Source organism: Lactuca serriola, chromosome 5 (assembly GCF_051521515.1).
Source record: "Lactuca serriola cultivar US96UC23 chromosome 5, Lser_US96UC23_V15, whole genome shotgun sequence".
Lineage (NCBI taxonomy): Eukaryota > Viridiplantae > Streptophyta > Magnoliopsida > Asterales > Asteraceae > Lactuca > Lactuca serriola.
This window is the reverse complement of record NC_136412.1, coordinates 21,608,443-21,628,711: the sequence shown is the minus strand read 5'-3', so window position 1 is coordinate 21,628,711 and position 20,269 is coordinate 21,608,443. Positions and strand designations below refer to the sequence as shown.

At 38.5% G+C, this 20,269-nt stretch overlaps 1 protein-coding gene across 1 annotated transcript; it reads left to right on the top strand.

Moving 5' to 3' along the window:
- The first annotated feature begins 14,885 nt into the window (after window positions 1-14,885).
- Window positions 14,886-18,032, top strand: LOC145052187 (uncharacterized). The gene is made up of 6 exons (XM_078999995.1): window positions 14,886-15,137; window positions 15,843-16,302; window positions 16,416-16,572; window positions 16,646-16,690; window positions 16,815-17,351; window positions 17,446-18,032. The coding sequence occupies exons 1-6, from the start codon at window positions 15,006-15,008 to the stop codon at window positions 17,762-17,764; spliced, it is 1,650 nt and encodes a 549-aa protein (XP_078856121.1). The 5' UTR covers window positions 14,886-15,005; the 3' UTR covers window positions 17,765-18,032.
- Window positions 18,033-20,269: the final 2,237 nt, after the last annotated feature.

Below are 20,269 nucleotides of genomic sequence, written 5' to 3'. Positions count from 1 at the left end.
CCTCACCCTAGGCTTGCCCTAGAGAAAACTCGAGCTCAATACGTCTGGTCCTCAGCTGCTGTAGGTCTCCTTGCACTGCCAGTTAGCCATCACCTGAACACCATCACATGTGATGAGGATCGGATAATCCTTCAAGTAAGAGATCCGTCCCTACAACGGTTGGACTCAAACAAGAGCTGCGCAGTAGGGCCAGTTCCAGCACTCTGGGATTATTCAAACCTGATTACATGTGGTGTGACGTGTCTACCTAATGGCTAACTCCCATTACTCGAATCCCACTAAGCACAAAGCAAGCAGCATTCGGACAAGGGAAACAGACTCACGCAAGCTATTCTTATAGCAAGAAATTGCACTAGCATAGGATGCTAAGCTCACACTATCAGGCATAACCTAAACAGGCTATCCTACTGCTGTCTACTCAATTCTAGCATGCAATATTCATAGAGCTGTAACACATAAGCAGGCACATAAGGCATTCTCCTAAACCCTTAGTCCTATTCTAGCATGCTGTTCTACTAAACTGAAATTGAACAAATAACTTGTATGGGTAATTTGGGAGTACTTACTTGAGCTCGGTTGACCGCATGCACACACCTCTATCTTAAAACAATTCTTTTCCTCCTAAGTGTTTTCAAAATTCTTTTGTAAAAACATTTTATTAAAAATCTTTTATTTTCCCCTTAGTTTGAGTTCAGATACACCCGAGAGTGTATCCGAATCCCTCAAACCAGGGCTCTGAAGAAAGAATGAAACGACCCAAAAATACGACCCAAAAATTTTTGTTTTTAATATAATCAAAACTGCAATCAGAGCATCACATAATAAAACCATACGTGATGTATTCCAAAACATAATAAAATACTGTGCGGAAAAACTGTATCATACTACATCAGATCAAACATCTAAATCAATCCCAGGCTAAAGCTGAGGCGGTGGTGTGTGTGATGCCGTCATCCAGAGCTCTTCCCTTTGCTTGCGGAAGTACCTGAAACCAAAACTGAAACTGTAAGCACGAAGCTTAGTGAGCTCCCCCAAACTACCACATACCATACAATAACACATAAACACATATTGGGCCTTGCCCACTGCATCGGGCCGAAGCCCGGAAACTGCATCGGACCAAAGTCCGGAACTGACTGGGACCTTGTCCCCTGCATCGGACCGAAGTCCGGAACTAACTGCATCGGACCGAAGTCCGGAACTGACTGCATCGGACCGAAGTCCGGAACTGACTGGGACCGTGTCCCCTGCATCGGACCGAGGTCCGGGACTGACTGCACATAGCATAGTATATCATAACCATTTATATTGCATACTGCATCGGGCCGTGGCCCGGAACATAAACACATACACATAGCACATAAAACATGTCTGAACCACGAAGGCATCAAACATACGAACTACTACATCGGACCGAAGTCCGGAAACTACTATTAACTGGACGGGCCGGCATTGTGGCCTTAGACCCGCCCCTACGGAAAGGAGACTCACCTCGTAAGCTAGCGGATGAGTGTGTGGCTCGGAAAGCTAACGGCTGCTGCTCCTGAATCTCCTCGGCTACAAATCCATAAACACACTCAATCAATCACTAGCACTATACTCAGGGTAAAATGACTCTTTTACCCTTGGTCAAAGTTGACTTACTCAGGGCTGACCCGCCGAGTCGGGATACCCGACTCGCCGAGTCCTAGACTCTCCGTTCAACTCTTACATGCTGTTACTCGTCGAGTGTGGCATCGACTCGACGAGTACCCTCTGGATCCAAGAACTCAGATGATCTTCATCCGACTCGCCGAGTCAGATGAACAGACTCGACGAGTTGTTCTTAATCCTCAAGGAGATTGCCTTGGACTCGCCGAGTTGTATGAACAACTCGCCAAGTCCCTCCATTACTGAGTCTACTCTTAACTCGCTGAGTCCACTCCCTAACTCACCTCGTCCACTCGACACTGAAGAAACTGGAGAACTCGGGACTCGCGACCTGACTCGTCGAGTCGTTCTTCCGACTCGCCGAGTCGCCGCCATGCAACATATTTTTACTCGATTTCTCTTGAATCCAACACATGCAAATGATAGATCTAGGTCCATTAAGCTGTTTTACCACGTAAAGTTTCCAACTTTACGTGTACAACCACATGAATGAGGGAAATAAGACTAAAATATGCACAATAAGGGTAGATCCATGGCTAATAAGCAATGTAACCCCAAAAAGGCAGTGGATCTGGACTCTTCAACACCCCAACACTCAGATCCAAAGGTATTTCGGCTTAATAATACAATCAAGCAAGCATAAAGCTTGGAACAAGCATCAAATAGCCCTTAAAAGAGCTCTAATGGAAGTTTAAGCATGAAACCAGAAGAGAACTCCGAAAATACCTGAATAAGTTCACACTTGATCTTGGATCTTGGCACTAGAACTCGCTTCCTTGCTTCCTTCTTCTTCTCCTTCTTCACCCCTTCACAAAATGGAACAAGATCACTTATAAGCTCACAAGAGGAAGGTTTAGGGTTTCTCACAGTGCTCTCAGGGGGGAAAAGTGACGAGATGGAGGCTATAATGGGGTTTAAATAGTGAGCAAAACCCGGGGAGTTAGGGTTTCACCCAGACGGATGGACTCGCCGAGTCCAGGATATGGACTCGCCGAGTCGCCGGCTTCCGCGTGCACAAGATGCGCGACCCGACTCGGCGAGTCAGGCTAGAACTCGCCGAGTCCCTCTTGAAAACTTAGCCCAAAACAAATTAATTAACATACCGGAAACGGGTCGCTACAAAGAAGTGGAAGAATTTGGTTGCATTATAAGAGATAAGTAGACGAGGAAAACTTAATGGTGAACATGTATATAAGATGTAACGACCAAAAATTTTGAGCCAATTTAAAACATTTTATTTCATTCAAAAACCATTAATTTCATACATCTTATTTTCAAAATAGTTTCGACATCAGAGTATCCCCCAGAACCATATCACATGAATCATAAAACATGAGGAGCGGTACGATCACGCCTTCGCTTTGCCACAATCTCCTGAAGTACCTGAAACAATACACTGAACTGTAATCCCGAAAGCTTAGTGAGTTACCCTCAAAATACCAACCACATACAACCATAATCATAACATATTGTATCGCAATACAGAATAGCCATGCCTCTCAAGTCTGCAGCGTGACTAGTCTACCCTCAACAGGCCTTCAGTTCACCTGGTCCACTCTCTGAGTCTACACTATGACTAAACCGCCTGCACCGGGCCTTCTGTCACAACTGAAAATTTTGAGCTATGTAATCTATACATTCAAGTAAATGTGAATCAAAAACTTCAATCAAATACATCATACAAGTACTACAAATAGTCATCAAACAATTGGAAAACCCTAGAAGTTCTTGTTAAGTCTATTTTGGACTAGAACTTCCTTATTGGATCCAAATGGACCAATAAGCTTCCAATTGGACTATCATGGGCTTAGAACCCTAATTGGGCTCTAATTGGACCCACATTTATTTATTTCAACATTTTGGGTCATATGGGGCCTAGAATGAAATAAATTAATGACTATGAACCATAATTAACCTAATTTGACCCTAACTAGTCATAAAAATCACCTTTAAATTTATTTGGACCAAAAATCACTCAACTTAACCATGAAAATTGGGCTTAAGTATTTAAAGCCCAAACATTCTCTTTTTCCTCCAACATTTTCGGCCCAAATCAAGCCCAAGAGAAAGGTTTGACTTTCCCATGCCACCTCACTATTAACCAAAGGACTTCCATGCAAGAAACCCATATCTCCATGCAAACATCACCTCAAATATCATTTCTTCTTCTCTCCTCTCTCACTCTCGGCCATACTCACACACACAAACTCACAAAAATCTCTCAACTCTCTCAAGAACACTCCCTTCTTCTCCATCCAAAATCTCGAAAAATAGGAAGCATTCAAGGAAGTTCTTCCACAAAAATCATCATCTAAGGTAAGGTTTTGCTTGGATCTATGACTTGTACTCCTTATTTATCAAAAATCTCTTCCTAATCCATGCAAAAATCGTGATCTTGCACCCTAGAACCATCTCAAAACTCGAGATCTTCATCAAAGGGAGCCAAGGCCAAAAACACTTCATTTTCCTTCCATTTTTCCTTGCAAAACCGAATCAACACCCCAAGGTGAGCTTCATACCCCCTATTTTCTGTTTTTATGAGTTTTGTGGGGGGGGGGAATACAAGTGAAAGTGTAGATCTATATGTGTTTTGTATGCCTTGTATGATTTCCATGCTTATATGTATGCTTTTATGTGTTTTAATGTTGGATCTAGCCATAAAACCCCTCAAAACCGAGATATAACTTATGTTTTATGATCTTAGCTTCAAATATATTTCTACATACAAAGTGTTCCAAGAAAAATGGCTAAGTAGTTTAGTAATAATTTTCTTTGGATTAAAAACACAAATTTTGGGCCTAAAATGTGAAAAATACAAAATTAAGGGCCCAAATTGACATTTCACAGATTCTGATGGATGAAGTGTGCCAAAACAGTTTCTATAAAATTATTTCTGGAATTATACTCTATTAGAGGATTAAAAACATAAATTTCAAGCTTAATGGGCCAAAAATGAAAATTTCGGCCCAATGAGGCCCATTATGCGAATATTTCTGTTTTGGAGGGCCAAAACTGTAATTTTCGGTAAAACAGTGGACTATAAGTGTTCCAAATCCTTTTCAAAGGTTTAAAATGCTTTTTAAATTTAAAAAGGACCAAAGTTGCAAAAATTTTCCAATTTGGGCCAAAATTGTCAAAGTTGCGAAAAGAAGGGATTAAAACCGAGAAAACTGCATTTCAGGGTCTTAAGCTGTTTTCTATGAAAAATATGCTGGAAAATGTTTATTTCAATAATTTTTGGGGTTAAAATGTCAAGAAAATTGATTTAAGGACCAAACCGGAAAATATTTTAAATAAAGGGTGGAAAAGGTAAATTTTACAAACGAGGAGGGGCTGAAAACAGAAAATTTCCAAGACAAATTCAATACATGCAATATGATCAAATAATACTACTACTACTATCGACAAAATACAATACACTACAATACCAAAAGTCGTTGTTAAACGAATGGGTTCGGTCTCGAACCAATAAAAATCCGAAACCACTAACACAACGATACTATGATACTACAATACTATGATTCATACAAATAACGATTCGGAATACATTATACATGTGCACAGACGTCTACGCACTATCTTTGGGCCCCACAAGTGTAAAATCTTGTTCGTTGAGCCTAGCTAGCCCGACGACCTGATCTTAAGGCCCAAAGACTTCATCTTACGAAGTGTTGGGTTTTACCAACCCGACACGACGTAACCGGACTTTCCATAGCTGTAGACTACTGGCCCCAAGGGTCCTTTAGTGTCGCTAGTGGAGTCTGCCTTTTTGCGAGGCGGGTCTGGGACCCCTCGTACCTTTTTATCCCCAACCGGCTAATGGAGTCGTCGAGGTCTTCGTGCCCTCCTTCTCTTCGGATGTGGGACTACAGGACGGTTGGATAGCGTGACTAGTACGGACGACGCCTTCGGGATCGTTAGTATTGCTATAGACTAGTCGTTTGTGTAACGCGTGTTTGTGGCGGATAGTCATGCTCAACAATGATCCAATGTCGTCTGGAATGATAACTTCATGCGTTGCAATGGTTTCAAAGTAATTTCATGGAATTCGAAGAATTAGGAAAACATCGGGTTTTCCTAGGGTTTTCAATACATACACTTTCAGAATACATACGATTTTTAACGAACAATATTTTACAAGTATAGAAAACAAACAAGCATACTTATGGATCTTCACAACATTTTCAAAAGCTTTTCTTTTCAGAAAATATCGGATTTTCTGGTGGTTTTCAAACAATACAAAACATTGGATTTCAAACACTACTTATGAACTCACCAACATTTCACATGTTGACGTTTTTCAAAATACTTGTATTCTCAGGGAACCAGTGAATCAAAGGAAATCATATTCGGTGACGGCTGCAGTTTATTTATGTTTAATCGAACAATTTAATTTTTGGGAATGTAACGTTTAGACAATGTATGACATGTAAACACTATTAGTTGTAATATATTAATGCACGGTGACGAATGTTGTTATGTTTCATATATATTCAATGTCATGGTATTCAATTGAGTCACGACAGCCCCCGGACGTTTCCGCCGTCTGGTTCGGGGGTGTGACACCTTCAGTCTACCTGGATCTATCCGAGCCTTCGATATGACTGGACCGCCATACGGGCCTACAATCTATCCGGACCGCTCGTAGGGTATGTTGGCCTTTAACACAAAGCAGGATCGTCTTAACCCAAACATCAAGCAAATAACCATGTGTACATATAACAGAAAATCACATAACAGTCCATAGGCAAACAAATCGATCTAGCAGATCATAATGCATAGCATCATCCTTACCAGGATATCGACCTAACTGGTCGCTAACATAGCATCATCCTATATACGAGGATACCAACCTAAACCAGGTCACTAACATAGCATCATCTTATATACGAGGATACCGACCTAAACCAGGTCACTGACATAACATCATCCTATATACCAGGATACCGACCTAAACCAGGTCACTGACATAACATCATCCTATATACCAGGATAGCGACCTAAACCAGGTCACCGACATAATACTGTCCAAATTACCAGGACGCCGACCTAACAGATCAATAAGCACATGAACAGTACGAGTACATATATCATATATAACTATCTCACAGATCATCGATCATAGCAATCTATCATGACCAAGGCATCGACCTAACCAGGTCACTAACATACCGATCCTAACGGATCACATGAGCATAACAACATACTGTCTATTCTGATTCCAATCTAACAGATCATAACCACATGTAGCATACTGTAACCAAGATAACAACTAAAAGGGGCTGACCTTGGTGCCTTAGACCCTATTGATATAGTGAGGATAACTCACCTGAAATTGGTGACTGAAGAGATAAGAACAAGCTGCTCCGACCTCCGACCCCAACATGGTTATCCAACTTCTACTATCAAGCATCCAGAAGATGTGTTCTTATGCTCGGGAGTTTTGCCGACCCCCAAACAACACAACCCTCTACTAAGCAGCCAATAGGGCATATTTTCTCCCTGTCGGGTTGTGAAACTTATCCCCGTTTCAAAACCTTTCCACTTTAGCATCTCAGGGTAACACTCCCCCACTTAGATTCAACTAAGCCTTCATAATACATGAAGATTGGAGGATTCTCAATCCTCCTCACTTCCCAACGATTTATCCGATGGCAACCAACTCTTTCCCATTAGTGTTCCATTGCTAGCTAGACCCGACTCATCACACACTTCTAAGAATCAGATGATCACTTCCTGAATCCCAGTGAAACCGACAACCACTAATGCGTGAATGACTCCACACTCACTTCCTGAAGACCACCATATAGATGCACCAACTAATACTCGACAACGAGTTACTTCTCTTGGCGCTTTTAATCTGTCAACCACTAATGGTTGCTAACCATTGAATCCTGACAATGATGAATAACCCTTTTGTGGGACTCCATCCATAGTCCTCCCACATAAAACCCCTTTTCCAAAGGTGTTCCAAACAAGCTTCCCGCTTTCGGGCTTTAGAAATCATTCTCTTCAGGGTTCACACCCTGACTCACTCACTAACTCAAACTCCCACAGCTGAACGACAACAGCTGAAACAACCTCTGCCCTAAACCGGGCTACAAACCACTCCCAAGACATAGACTACAGTCCCAACAGTGCAATAGATCGCACAATCAATCCTTTCCATCCAATACATGAGATCCAAGGAAAACCGGGCCTCACAACACTTATGCCACGCCGACCGTCCTGAGCTCACCGACGCTTGAAATAATGTTGCCTATTCATGTAACCATCTGAACCCGAGTTGGAATACACCTGATCCTGGGGTCATAAGCCTGCTCACTCTTTCGATCTCGGAAACTGAGAGGGTGCAATCCTTGCCCTACCAAACGACGATCCAATTCATCAATCAACCATTTCACTTCCCGCTGCAAAACCCAGCTGAACATAATCATCACCCCTTTTCGGAGTTCCCACGACCCATAACCCGGCCTTGAGCAAACCCCCGAGCCACAAATCTATAAACCCACAAGCTAGACTCTCCCGCTCAACCAGCGGAAATATAACGAGTACATGTCATCTTCCTGCTCCCAGATAACTGTATCTTTCTGCTCATCAGATTATGTTCCGATAACATGTCCCAGTCCTAGGAAGCTCGTCCAACTCCTCTCCCCGCCGTCGTCACAGCTGCCAAAGCTGTCGCGGAAACCATCTCAGCAATGTCTGTATGACGCTCGGCAACATACTCAACCATGGCGGCCTTGAAAGACCCAATCATCTTCGAAATTTATCCCCGAACAATCTCGATCGTCTCCTCCCGGAGGATCTCCCTAAAACGATCCCCTGACAATGTTGGCCTATCTTGGTTGGCATCTCCCTATCCTAACCTGGATCCGGTCACAAGACGTCTTGTGACCACCATTCAGGCAATACACTGAAAGGTCTCTAATAACCTATATAATGACAGGGAAACAACTCCAAAACCCAACCCTAGGGGTTGTAACTTCCTTGCCACGCGTATGGGTCCTGTGCTTTCAGTAATACGGGCCCATACTACCTTCCACACCTACCCATATTTGTCTCAAGTATCATCACAACGCCTTAACAATATACATAAATGTAGCGACCGATTAAATCCTCACTCCTATAGGAATGCTAAACATCTCATATCTGGCCTCCCGGCCTCTCACTACCCACCCAATCCATGAAACTTCCACCGACCTTGCAGCATTAGTGTATACTAGCCATACATAACGCTGGACCCGATAGACTTTCGAATATCTAATTCTACCCTAAGGTTGAATCAAACATTCTCAGGCTATAAGATCTTGATTATGCACAGCCGTGATGCATACACTAAACAACTACAGTAAGGATGTCAATTCCATATAAGAAAAACCCTAGGCTAATATGCATCATGAAATCAGGCAATTCTATCATGCAATTCTTGAAGATCCCTAGCCTAATACTAGCATGCTGTTCCAACATATCACATAATCAAATAACTTGTGTGGTATTTTGGGGTCTACTTACTGGCTCTGGCTGATCATACCCTCTGCATCCTCCTTTACTTATTTCGAAAACCTTTTGAAAAACATTTTGTAAATCCCTCCTTGATTTGAGACTGGATTCACACGAATGTTCCTCCAATTCACTCAAACCAAGGCTCTGATACCAACTTGTAACGACCAAAAATTTTAAGCCAATTTAAAACATTTTATTTCATTTAAAAACCATTAAGTTCATACATCTTATTTTCAAAATAGTTTAAACATCATAAGTATCCCCCAGAACCATATCACATGAATCATAAAATATGAGGAGCGGTATGATCACGCCTTCGCTTTGCCATAATCTCCAGAAGTACCTGAAACAATACACTGAACTGTAAGCCCGAAAGCATAGTGAGTTACCCCCAAAATACCAACCACATACAAACATAATCATAACATATTGTATCACAATACAGAACAACCATGCCTATCAAGTCTGCAGCGTGACTGGTCCGCCCTTAACAGGCCTTCAGTTCACCTGGTCCACTCTCTGAGTCTACAGTATGACTGGACCGCCCGCACCGGGCCTTCAGTCTATCTGGATCTATCTGAGCCTTCGGTATGACTAGACCGCCATACAAGCCTACAATCTATCCAAACCGCTCGTAGGGTATGTTGGCATTCAGCACAAAGCAGGACCGCCTCAACCCAAACATCAAACAAATAACCATGTGTACATATAACAGGAAATCACATAACAGTCCATAGGCAAACAAATCGATCTAGCAGATCAAAATGCATAGCATCATCCTTACCAGGATATCGACCTAACCGGTCACTAACATAGCATCATCCTATATACCAGGATACCGACCTAAACCAGGTCACTAACATAGCATCATCCTATATACGAGGATACCGACCTAAACCAGGTCACTGACATAACATCATCCTATATACCATTACCAGGATACCGACCTAAACCAGGTCACCGACATAATATTGTCCCAATTACCAGGACGCCGACCTAACAGATCAATAAGCACATCAACAGTATGAGTACATATATCATATATAACTATCTCACAGATCATCGATCACAACAATCTCTCATGACCAAGGCATCGACCTAACCAGGTCAGTAACATACCAATTCTAACGGATCACATGAGCATAACAACATACTGTCTATTCTGATTCCAATCTAACATATCATAACCACATGTAGCATACTGTAACCAAGATAACAACTAAAAGGGGCCGGACTTGGTGCCTTAGACCCTATTGATATAGTGAGGATAACTCACCTGAAATTGGTGACTGAAGAGATAAGAACAAGCTGCTCCGACCTCCGACACGATTGCCGCCACTGAACACTACCAAAGTACCAATTCCATAAATACCAATATTACCGAAGTACCCTTGGAAGTCAACTGGTCAACACTTGGTCAAGGTCAAAGTCCTCAGTTAAAGTCAACCTTCCTGGTTGACTCTACTCGCCGAGTCACCCCGACGACTCGCCGAGTTCCCTTACCCAGAAAACTCTCATGACACAACTTAACTCGCCGAGTCGCCCCAAGACTTGTCGAGTCCAACGATCTCTGAGTCCCATCCTATCCAACTCACTGAGTCGCCAACCGACTCACTAATCCAAGGCTTAACCAAAAGAGGTTGGAGTTCTGCGACCTGACTCGCCGAGTCCAAGAACAGACTCGTCGAGTCCAAGAACAGACTCGCCGAGTCCAAGGCAATCTTCAACAGACTCGTCGAGTTGTTCTTCCAACTCGTCAAGTCCATGCACGTGTTCATACAACTCGTCGAGTACACCCATATGACTCGCCTAGCCTCTCTAGTTCTCAATCCATTCAGAGGTTTTTCGAGCCATGTTGAGGCTCCAATCCGTAGATCCACCCTTCTACAATCTATCCCTCACATAAAGTTGCAAACTTTATGTGAAACCAAAAAGATATAGGCCCAAAACACACTAAGGCTTAGGTGTTACACAAAAGGGCTTCACCAACAATTCAATAACTGATGCTTTATGACTTTCTGGACCAATACAAGTCTAGATCTGAAGTAGCAACCTCAGATCTGGACTCCAAACCCGAAGTGGATATCAATCATACCTAAATGGCCCCAAATCTCATTCAAGAATAAATCTAAAAGCAACGAAGGAAAGGTAACAGCTCATTACCTCCAAGATGTGCCCAAAATTGCAGTAGATTCTGGATCTACACTACTTTCTTGATGCAAATCCTTTTTATCTTCAAGTTTCTTCCACTCGAACACATCTCAAAGCTTCAATCTCCCTCCAATGTCCTTATACACACGAGATAAGGTTTACTGGATCTCAAAAGGGGCTAAGGGAGTTGAGGGGAGGACATTAAGTCCTTTAAATAGGGTGCAAACCCTAAGATTAGGGTTTTTCTCATCCCAGTACCAACTCGTCGAGTCCAGCTTCTGACTCGGCGAGTTGGTCACTTAATTCGCGACCCAAACCCGCTCCGACTCGGCGAGTAAGCGTACCTACTCGTCGAGTCCCTTCTTCGAAATTACACTTTAAACTCTTAAATCGTACTTCTGAAATTCGGGATGCTACATAAGAGTTGACAGAGGGAATGAGGATTCATTGTCGATATCTATGAAGAAAGAGGTTGGTGGTAGCTAAGGGTGTTCATCAATTTTTGAATCTGAATATCCAATCCGATTATCTAGGTATGTGATCTCAAATTATCGAATTTTCGAATTTTGGATTTGAATATTGGTTTTATGGTTTTTGTTGGTTGTCGGATCCAACAAAATAAATTAACAAAATAGTATAAAAGATTAACCAACTTAGACACACTAGGGATTAGTATGAATGTATGTAAGGTTCGTATCCTTATGAAAACGGGTTATTAAATTATACCAAAAATGTTCAGTTAAGTCAAAACAGTGAGGGTCTTGATTGCCATTTTAGAAATTACTACTACTAACATGAAATGTATTAAAAACAAATTCAAACAATAAAAAAAATCCAACATAAGAGTTAACTTTTGTTATGATTTAAGTTATGATCATCAATAATTATGGTATAATGATCTTCTAAAAAATGAATTGTATTTAGACGTGATGTTTCGTCATTTTAATGATGGAAATGCCAATTATAGTAAACCATTCATGCTTTATCAAATGTTATAATTATAGTGTATGGATCAATAATGGAATTAAATTCATAAACAAAAATATCATTAATTGTTCCCAAAAAATTTATTAGAAAATTAATAAAGTGATCAATTTCATTAACAATCTATATGTTTCCAAACAAAATCCGGAATTGAAAACAAGAAAACAAAACATTCATGAAGATCTAGCATAATTACTTCAGATAAAAGTTTGAATCATACTTCAAAAAATAAACCATAATGTTTGAATTGGTAAGATTTATCTACACATAATGACTAAATCTTCAAATAATCTAAGAAACAATTGTAAAACTAAACTTGCAATCCAAAGATATGAATGTTCTCCAATGAACTGCAAAATGCTTTAAAAAATGAAGCGTGTGGTCAAAATGACCTCAACTCCGTCTTTAAAAGAGGTGATTACAAACAGTTTTCACGTTGACATGACCGTACTACCGGATATGTTAAAATCAACATGGACGTATGGTCCACAAAGAGTATTTGAAATTTGCCTCAACATGGCCGTGTGACATTCCTTTGCAAAAGTCAACACAACTGATTTGCACTTCTGTTTTGTATTTTCCAACTTCGACTTCCATGTCCAAAATTATGTCTCGAGCTTCTTTTAGCATCCAAAATCATCTCAAGGTATATAAAATAACTACAAAATATTATATTTTTTTTCCTTCAAAATAATTAAGACAACATATCACTATAAGGGTAGAGGGAGTCCATCTCTCCCACTTCTATCAACCCACTTTCACATCAACAATTTTTTCTCCTTCTACTTTTATCATTTCTATTTCACAATACATTAAAATATATCTCTCTCATCCCTCCCAACCCACAATTTTATTTAATAAATAAATACAAACTAATTAAATTCATACAAACTAATTCATAAAATATTAAAAACATACAAAACTATTTTACAAATTAATTAAAAAAAATATAAAAAGTTTAAATTAATTAAAAACAAATATAAGAAGTTTTAGGACGGTGTAGATGTGATACCACCCACAAAAACTAATACACATTTGACTACGTTTTTGTTGTATGGAACATATTTCCAAAATCAATGTCTAAAGCTTAAATATACATGGAGTTATTGGTAACATACTCTCTTAGATAAAGTTCAATTACATAAACAACGATCAATTATAATTATTTCGCCATTTTTATAACAAATATTTTCCCCCTATCAAATAAACTAAACGAAATAGATAATCACATCCAAAATCCAACTAAAGGTGCCGTGCACTTGAGCACAAGATTTTTTGTAGAAAAATATGTTGTAAAGAATGTAATGGCTTCTTCGAAAGTTAAACAAATCACTCATTTGAGACCCCACACTACTTACTACATACACATGCCTACAAATAAAGGGCTAAATGGGCTGCAGGCCCATATTACTCAGGTGTGATTTGAACTTTTTGACGTGACTCGTGAATCAAGATTGGTTGTTGTTCGACCATTTCGACAATCCACATATAAAGAAGGCTGGTCAAAGAAACACTTCGAGACGCTGTAAAATTTTGATAAAGATGACAAGCAAAAACCAAGACATCTTTTAATTGTAAAATACTTTTACGTTTTTGCACTTTATAATCAAATAAAACAAATATCTTTTTAAATGGTTTAAAGCATGACATAGATGTTATGTTTCATTAAAAAATCGATCCCCGTAACATGGGTTTTAGGACACGGTTTAAAATCAATTACATGTAGTTTAGGTTTTTGGGCCACATCCAGTCCAAGCCCGAACTGATTTAATCAAAAGCAGAGGTTGACCAACCTTGGCCATTTTGAATGATCGGTAAAAGTAGGTTGGCTAGATGGACATCCATTTTACCATTTAGACACCCTATATAATTTTTAAAGTATTTTTATTGGTTAAAATTATATTGTTTTTTGAAAAGAATGATTAAAAATAGTTATATATTAGTTGACTTTTGATAAAGATGTCTATAGGATGTCTAAAGGGTGTCTTAATAGCAATACTTAAAAGTATTTGCCCGCAAACCATGCTCTCACCTCTTGGTGCTCTTGATGTGAAATTTTTTACTAAAAAAGGGGCCCACCCAGTTTCTCATTTCCTTCTCTTCTTTCCTAACTTTTGCTCAATTTGTTTTCCTTACTTTCTCAACAAACTCCTCTACAACAAACTCCATTTTCATAGCAACAAGCTTGTGGGAACTCTTCTTTTTTTACTCAGTTGTTCATTAATATGATTTAAATTTATGTTCTTCCAAAAATTGGCCACCAATCTTAGATCCCTATCTCCACAAAAATTCCAACTTAATACCTCTAACCATTTATATATCGCGACTTTAACACCTTTTGTAATCTTTAGGAGACCACGGCATCAATACCTCTAAGCATAAAATAGTTTTGTTATCTAAAATGACAAAAATGCTACAATTGATTTCCATATGCAAGTATTCCTATTTTATATAAAAGTCATCGGTGGGTAATTTGAAAATACAAATCATCAATTTCGTAATTTACCCAAATAATTTTTTTAGTAGTTATTTCACAATAAAGATACACAAACGGTTGAAGTACAAAAATGCCCTTTCACTCCCCACTAATTAGAGGCAAGCCCCCAATGGATCTCGTCATCTCGATCTTCATACGCATGAGGCCCCATAAACAGAGATATAAATACCAATAAAAGCAGGGACCAAGATCGCCGCCGGCCACTAGTTCGGAAGTTATGGCGTCGAACCACACCGGCGATGAGAAGACTGACAGGGAGGAGCAAGAAGAGGCTTTAATAGCTTTGATTGAACACCGCGCCAAAGAAGTTGATCATCTCCGTACGCGTGTCGCCTACTATAAATCCGAGGTTTTGTTACTCACTCCTCTTGATTATCATTCCGTAAACATTTCGTCGTAAAAAAGTGATTTTTCTGTTCGATTCTGTTGTTGTTTGTGTGTTTAATCAAATTGTAATATTTTGTATAAATTGGAGGCTTTTGGTTGCTTGGTAAGTGTTATAAATTCGCTCTGATGTACAGTTCATGGAATAACGTTTTGTTCGTATGGCTTTGTAATGGAAAAATAAAACTGATGACATTTTAGGGGAAATTGTGGATGTAGGTTAATCACAGAAAAGGATAATAACTGCAGTGAGCAAATAAATGATGAAAATACATATTCTTGTCAAAATTCAGTCACAATAGATTGATTTATGATAACCGAATCATTTGATTGAATATTAGTTTACGTAGGTGGTTTCTTGTTGCTTTGTGTGTGTTCAAAGAAAGTTTGTTATATAGTCCATGGAAGAAGATGTTGATTCTGGTGGCTTTGCTTTAGGTCTTAATATTGAATTTGATGACATTTTACTGGAAATTTGTAGTGTAGTTCAATCAAATGACAAAAACATACATCTTTATGTGATAAGAAATTATCATTTTCTTGTAATATAAGATGGAACATGGTTCCTCATGTTACTTGCAATTCTTTTTGTCTGACAACTAACAAAAAGTAAATTTCTTTATTTAAATTGGGAAATAAAAGCTAATATCTTTTTGGAGAAGGTATACAGCTTGATGAATCTGAGAAGAGGTTGGAGGAAACACAACGCAAATTGGCACGCCTTAGAAGTCGAGGAAATCCTGTGGCATCTACAAATATTTCTTCTCAAAATGGTGTAAAAGTGAAAGAAGAGAGGAGATCATGTAGCCCTGTAAAAATAAAAACCAGTGAACATTCTTTACCAAATCATGGTGATAGAGATAGAGGTAATGGAAACTCCTCTGCCTCCAAGAGCTACATGCCAGATCTTCCTAAAATTCCAAAACAAGAACAGAGACCACAGCTTGTTATCCCTGCAGTAAATCCAAAACCATCTCCACCTATAAAAATGGCAGAAACTGCCACTAAACCTTCTACATCAGTTCCAACATATGCCAAAAGCATTGTCAAAGAAAAAGGACATAGAAATAGAACCCCTCATGAACAGGAAGCTGTTGAGACTCCATCCAAAGGGACAAAAAGGAAATTTGGTAATAGTTTCTATTTGTGTCACTGATTCATCTATCATATTATTAGTTTATTACATACTTGTTTTGTTAAATTGGAGGTTTTAATGTTTTGTTAAATAATTCCAAAATTACAGAGCAGCGTGAACATGTAGATTTAATTCAGATGGTATCCAGCTCATCTTCACCACGTACAATCAATTGCCAGACTTCCAACCACATCTCATGCCAGCATAAGAGAAAGCTCAGAAGTCTTGCCTTGTGTCCTACAAATGATCAGCTTTTTGTGACAAGGTACCAAAGTGTGTGTGTGTGTATGTGTGTGTGTGTGTGCGTTTTTTTAAGGATCTGTTATTGATTTTTGCAGTGCTCTGGATGGACTTGTAAATCTGTGGCAAATTCAGTCCAGAGGGTATGTTCTTGATCTTTTATTCTTTTATCTGTTTCATGTTACTGATTTTGAATTTATATTCTTTGATTTTATAAGTTTCTAATTTGGTGTGTGTGTGTTTTTAAAAAAAAAAAAAAAAAAAAAGATCAAGTGCATATCTTCTTAGTACAGCCGACTGTGCATCCACGAAACACAGAAGGTGGCCAGAAGACATAGCATGGCATCCACATGGCGGCAGCCTATTCGCTGTCTACACTGCTGATGGTGGGGACCCTCAGATATCAGTCCTCAATCTCAATAAACCAAAAGAGAAAAAACGTGTAACTTTCCTTGAAGATAAACCACATGTGAAGGGCATCATCAACAACATATCATTCATGCCATGGGAAGATACTTGTTTTGTAACTGGTGGAAGTGATCATGCTGTGGTTCAATGGAGTGATAAAACAGGGGATGATTCTTGGAAACCAAAAGTGTTGCACAGAAGTATGCATTCTTCAGCTGTTATGGGAGTTGCAGGGATGCAACAGAAACAGATGGTGGTTTCTGTAGGTGCTGATAAAAGGATAATCGGATTCGATTTACAAACTGGAAGAGCCGATTACAAGCATCAGATTGAAAGCAAGTGTATGAGTGTTCTACCAAATCCTTGTGACTTCAATCTTTTCATGGTTCAAACCAGGTGAAAATGAAAGTGAAAACTGGAAACACATTTACATTTTAAGTTGAATATCTTATTAATATTTATTTTACAATTTGTATTATTGTATATGCAGTACTCCAGAGAGGCAACTCAGATTGTTTGACATCAGATTAAGGCGAACTGAAATACATGAATTCGGTTGGAAACAAGAAAGTAGCGAATCACAATCGGCTTTGATCAATCAGACGTGGTCCCCAGATGGTTTGTACCTAACCTCGGGTTCAGCGGACCCCATGATCCACATATTTGACATTAGGTTTAATGCCAACAAACCCTCGCAGTCGATTAGAGCTCATCAGAAACGTGTGTTTAAAGCCTCGTGGCATCACTCCCTTCCTCTCCTCATTTCCATATCCTCAGATCTCAATATAGGGCTGCATAAGATCATATGAAAACTCACACGTTTTTGTTGTGCTTTTAACTTAAATTTTTTTTTTGGTAATATGAGGAGTTAAAAGTTCAATACTTTTGCAGGGTTTTAGAGCAATTTGTGCTAAGAAGAGGAACAAATGCATGATGTCTGTTATATTTATATTTAATGTTGTGGTAGATATTATTATATGTGTAATGCATGGGTACAAGATGTAGGTTGGATGATTGTTCTTGATTATTTATTTATTTATTTTAATATGTAGGTTAATGATAAAAAAATTTCATTTATTAGCTGATAAATTTATTTTATTTTTTATTTTAATATAGGTTAGCTGAAATATATTATTTAGATGATAGAATTAACTTACTTCTTTTCCTTTTTCCTATTTTTCTTGTTACGATTAAATACATTGAAGTTCTCTATTTTAAGAATACGCTATAAGTTTTGTAGTTTTAACATTTATATTACGATTTCAAAGGAAAACAAATAGTAATACTTGATGTTAGTTATAATTTATTAGATTTTAGCTTAGTATTATCTATTAAAAAAAATAAATGAGAATAAGAATAATAAAATAACAGTTTGAATTTATTAACATTTGAAAAAAATACCATCTAAAAATATCTAAATAATTAACCATTACTTATTAGCAAAAAATCATATATTATAAAAGACAATGGCTATTTTAACGACGCATCATTCTGAAAACTGCAAATGAATTCCGTAACTAAATGGAGCCTAATCAAATAAAAAATTGAAACCATTCCATGATTCTGTGAGTGTTCCAAATCTATAACATCTTATTAACCAACTGAACTATCAAGCTTTAAACCCATTAATTAATTGGTTGACTTCAACACCAAATTATCCCTTCAAAACCCATAAATCATGGCACGTGCATTGTCCATCCCTCTTTGCTGAAAATTGAAAATAAAAGAGTTGGTCTTCCCTGATTTTGGAAGTGATTGCTTCATGTCTTATATAAGCAGCATATGGATTTTTTGGCTGTTCACCAAAAAGCATAAACAATAATCATTATGGAGTCCGATTTTGCGGTTGATTACAGTCATGGCCTTGTTTCTGCCTACTTAAAAGGGACATAACATAATCTAGTAATATAAGAAATAGCATCATACTTTCATTTATTTGTTTGTTTATTATAACTTCCTTCCTACTCTCATTTGCAGCATTGTACTTCCAAACCCTTTTCTGCACTTTGAAAAAACTTCCCATTATATGATAGTAGTCATAGTACTTGCAAAATCTTTTCATATTTGGACACTACACAGTGAAAATTTTAGTAGTGAACTTTTTATTTATTTATTTATTTATGGATGGCATTTCTATAATTAGGAAGTCTATTCTTCAAAGCACAACACTGTAATACAAAGAAATGGTAGTAACATGCTATATATTACAAACAAATCAAGTGGCTATTTCTTGCAGTTAACGATACAAAATAAGATCAATACCAAATCTCATGGTTTAAGAAAGCAATAGATAAACTAACAATAATAAAACAAAACATACACGTCATTTTACTATAACTTTTGACGATAAATTTTGTTGGTGCTAGTATGAAACTAATAATTCAAACGTGATTAATAGGGGTAAATGCAAGAAATAGCAATGTACTTTCACATTTATTTGTGTTTGATAGTATCTAACTCAATTTCTTTCTACTACAAAATTGCACTCTCAATATCTTTCTACTTTGAAAAATCTACTCAAACTCATTTTTTCCATTATACTTTGCAATAATAACAGTGAGATTTGTTAAGGTTTCAACAAGAAAACGTTTAGATTCCGAATACTTTGCAAGAAATAACACGAGCTTCCTAATACATTGACACATCTTCCTTATAGTTCGTTCAATTTTGTTGAGGTTTCAACAATAAAACGTTGGGAAAATGTCATATTAGCCCATCGAACTTGTCACATTTGTTTTAAAAGGTCATCCAACTTTTTTTCCACATTAAGGGAATGAACTCAAAGTTGACCGTTTTAAAAAGTCCTTACACCCTTGATAAATGTTGTCCTTGCCAAATCATCAATAAATGGTGATATGGATGCCAACTCACTGCTTACGTGGTAGCTGAGTGTGGTCCACTGTACAACCATTGATCCCCAAGGATTGCCATGTCGTCGATGACCCCAATATATAAGCAAATTGATACCCTAATAGATCAATATGCCCCACTTTGTTATCCTAATTAGTTTCTCTCGATTGTTCTTCCTTCACCACCGAATACTCTTTAACTTCGATCATTTTCAAACAATGTCTCAACAAAGCTTCTCCCACAACGGTCGATAACTTGAGTCGGACCTAGACATTCTACTGACTGAGTATGAGCTCTTTTCCATGGAAACCCTAGTGGAGCTGGAGCAGATGAGACAACAGATGCAGGCGGAAATAGCGGTGATAAGGACTGAGCTTTGTGGGATGAAGAACATTTTGAAGGCGATAGTAGCGATTGGCATTAGTCTTCTTCTCGGTGTCGTTTTTGAGGTTTTCGGTTGTGGT

What these genes read in the sequence shown, in the direction of transcription:
- LOC145052187 (XM_078999995.1), top strand. Translation starts at nt 15,006, where the DNA reads ATGGCGTCGAACCACACCGGCGATGAGAAGACTGACAGGGAGGAGCAA. An exon ending in TCGCCTACTATAAATCCGAG is followed by an intron (nt 15,138 to 15,842) that starts GTTTTGTTACTC and finishes GAAGGTATACAG; the next exon opens with CTTGATGAATCTGAGAAGAG. An exon ending in AGGGACAAAAAGGAAATTTG is followed by an intron (nt 16,303 to 16,415) that starts GTAATAGTTTCT and finishes CCAAAATTACAG; the next exon opens with AGCAGCGTGAACATGTAGAT.